This window comes from Gekko japonicus, unplaced genomic scaffold, assembly GCF_001447785.1.
Source record: "Gekko japonicus isolate JY-2015 unplaced genomic scaffold, Gekko_japonicus_V1.1 scaffold4570, whole genome shotgun sequence".
Classification (NCBI taxonomy): Eukaryota; Metazoa; Chordata; class Lepidosauria; order Squamata; family Gekkonidae; genus Gekko; species Gekko japonicus.
In genome coordinates, this window is record NW_015167188.1 from 8,090 (window position 1) to 10,265 (window position 2,176).

The 2,176-nt window shown below is 49.9% G+C and overlaps 1 protein-coding gene across 1 annotated transcript in view; it reads right to left on the reverse strand.

Moving 5' to 3' along the window:
• Nucleotides 1-2,176, reverse strand: part of PLXNB3 (plexin B3) — a gene marked incomplete at its 3' end in the record, with an annotated part of 72,186 nt that overhangs the window by 8,019 nt on the left and 61,991 nt on the right. The window contains exon 22 of the mRNA XM_015413147.1: nucleotides 2-215. Coding sequence (XP_015268633.1) covers nucleotides 2-215 — 214 coding nt within the window. The remainder of the gene's footprint in view (nucleotide 1; nucleotides 216-2,176) is intronic.

A 2,176-nucleotide genomic window follows, 5' to 3' on the forward strand; every position in this document is an offset into this window, starting at 1 on the left:
CAGCAGGAACACTTTGCTGTTCAGCAGATTGGAGAGCTGGCCCAGGCCCTGCTCCACCGTGGCGCGGCGTCCCTCGGGCAGGTCCAGCCCCCGCCGTAGGACGGCACCTCCCTGGCCGGGGAAGAAGACCCGCTGGGCGTAGGTGTTGTAGTCCAGGAACGGGATCCCAGAGCCCTCAAGCTCTCCGCTCAGGTCGGTCATTTCTGTCATCAGGTCTGCAGAACGGGGTGGGGGGGGGGAGAGAAGAAAAACACGAGATGTAGAATTTCAACCTTTGGCATCGGTTAAAAACAGCTACCCTGCTGACAGAATTCTTCACCCAAAGGCTGCTTGCCGCGACTACAAAGAATGCTTCCTGATCCACAACTAAAGCCAGTTTGGTGTAGTGGTTTAAGAGCGCGGACTCTGATCTGGGGGAACCGGGTTTGATTCCCCCACTCCTCCACATGCAGCTGCTGGTGTGACCTTGGGTCAGTCACAAGTTCGCTCAGAGCTGTTCTCTCAAAGGCAGTCCTCGAAAGAGGTCTCTCTCAGCCCCGCCTCCCTCGCAGGGTGTCTGTTGTGGGCTGGGGAAGGGAAAGGAGTCTGTAAGCCGCTCTGAGGCTCCCTTGGGTAGTGAAGGGCGGGGTAGAAATCCAATCTCTTCTTCTTCTTCTTCTAAATCGTCCTGTCTGGAATTCAGAAGGCTTCCCCCCTCCCCCCCGGCAAGCTCCCTCCCGATACCCTGGCCCCTCTGAAGTTAAGCCGGCGATGCTTCTTCGAGCATTCCCCCATCTTTTCTTATTTGAATGAAACCGGTCTGTTTTTACACTCAAGACTGGTTCACGCTGTTGTTTTTCATTTCAGATAGACAGCCCGCCCCCCTCCAATTTCTCCAACAGAAAATAGTTTCAGTTTAGTTTATTGTAATTAGCCATTGGCCGTTACAAAATTACAAAACACAAACTGTGAACAAATTAGAGGTTAAAAGTCAGAATACACAATAATACCAGAGACCAGTAACAAAATATGACTCATTCAATACAGTAGCCTAAATAGCGCCCCTTCCCGATGCCATCTTGGAACGTATATCCTTTGCAGCAAGGGCAAATAATGAAACTTTACAAGAGACCTATGCATCAGTATCAGATAACAAAAATGAAAATTTTATCCTCAACTGAGTAAGCCCTAAGACCAGACAAAATACTTGGTAAAAACTTAGCCCTCGGACTAGAATACAGTGGGCAAAAGAGGATATAGTGAGGTAAATCCTCAAGTTTGTGGATGCCACAAATACATAGATGATGGGCCAGTGGAATTTGATTGAATCGGCCCTCCAAAATTGCTGTTGGCGTTGATTGAAACCGTAGAGAGGTAAGACAGAAAACAGGGAAACCTGAGGGAGTACCGGGGGTGGGGGTGGGGGAGAACGGGGACACAACACTTTCAAAATGGTTCTGACAAGGCACCGCACCAAAAACACGCAAGTAAACCCTTGTCTCTTCCAAGTAGCTCCAGGAAACACCCGAAACTCTATGGTCAGAACTTCCGGCAAGCGGCCAAGGCCTTGTTTTCCCTTTTAAATTTTCCTCCAGGTCCTCTACCATTCCCCCCACCAACCCTCTACTAGTTGCCAGGTGGCAGTGCCCAGCAACCCTACTGCCCCCCATGCGTCACTATGTCCTCTGCCCTCTCAGTACACAGACCACCTGAAGCCACAACGTTCTATAGGAACACGCTTCCTCGTTGACCGACGCGATGAGCGACAAGAACATACGAGAGAATTTCCGTATCTTAGCAGCCGTTAGAAGACAAGAAGCTACATCTGACGGGGCAGCCGACGACCCCAGTTTCCCGCTCGAAGGAACGGCTTTCCGTATTCTCTCACAGCCCAGAATCTTTCTTTCTTTATTAGTTACAACCATAGATCCGTCACGACGGACACTCATAGTTATCAGCACATTTGCAAACAATAAAATTCCCAGGCAGCCCGGCAGGCTGATTTCAACAGTAGAGACGATTCATAAGAAGGCTTGACCGGCGGCTTCCTTGTTGATCTTGCCGAGGGGCAAAATCTGGCCGCCTCAGAGGTGATTTTGTTAGACAGCCCAGAATCACAAATAATACTCAGGGCTCCGCTGCACGTTAAATGTTTCTCCTTGCTAAACAACTATTTTTACTTCTGCAAACGCAGAAC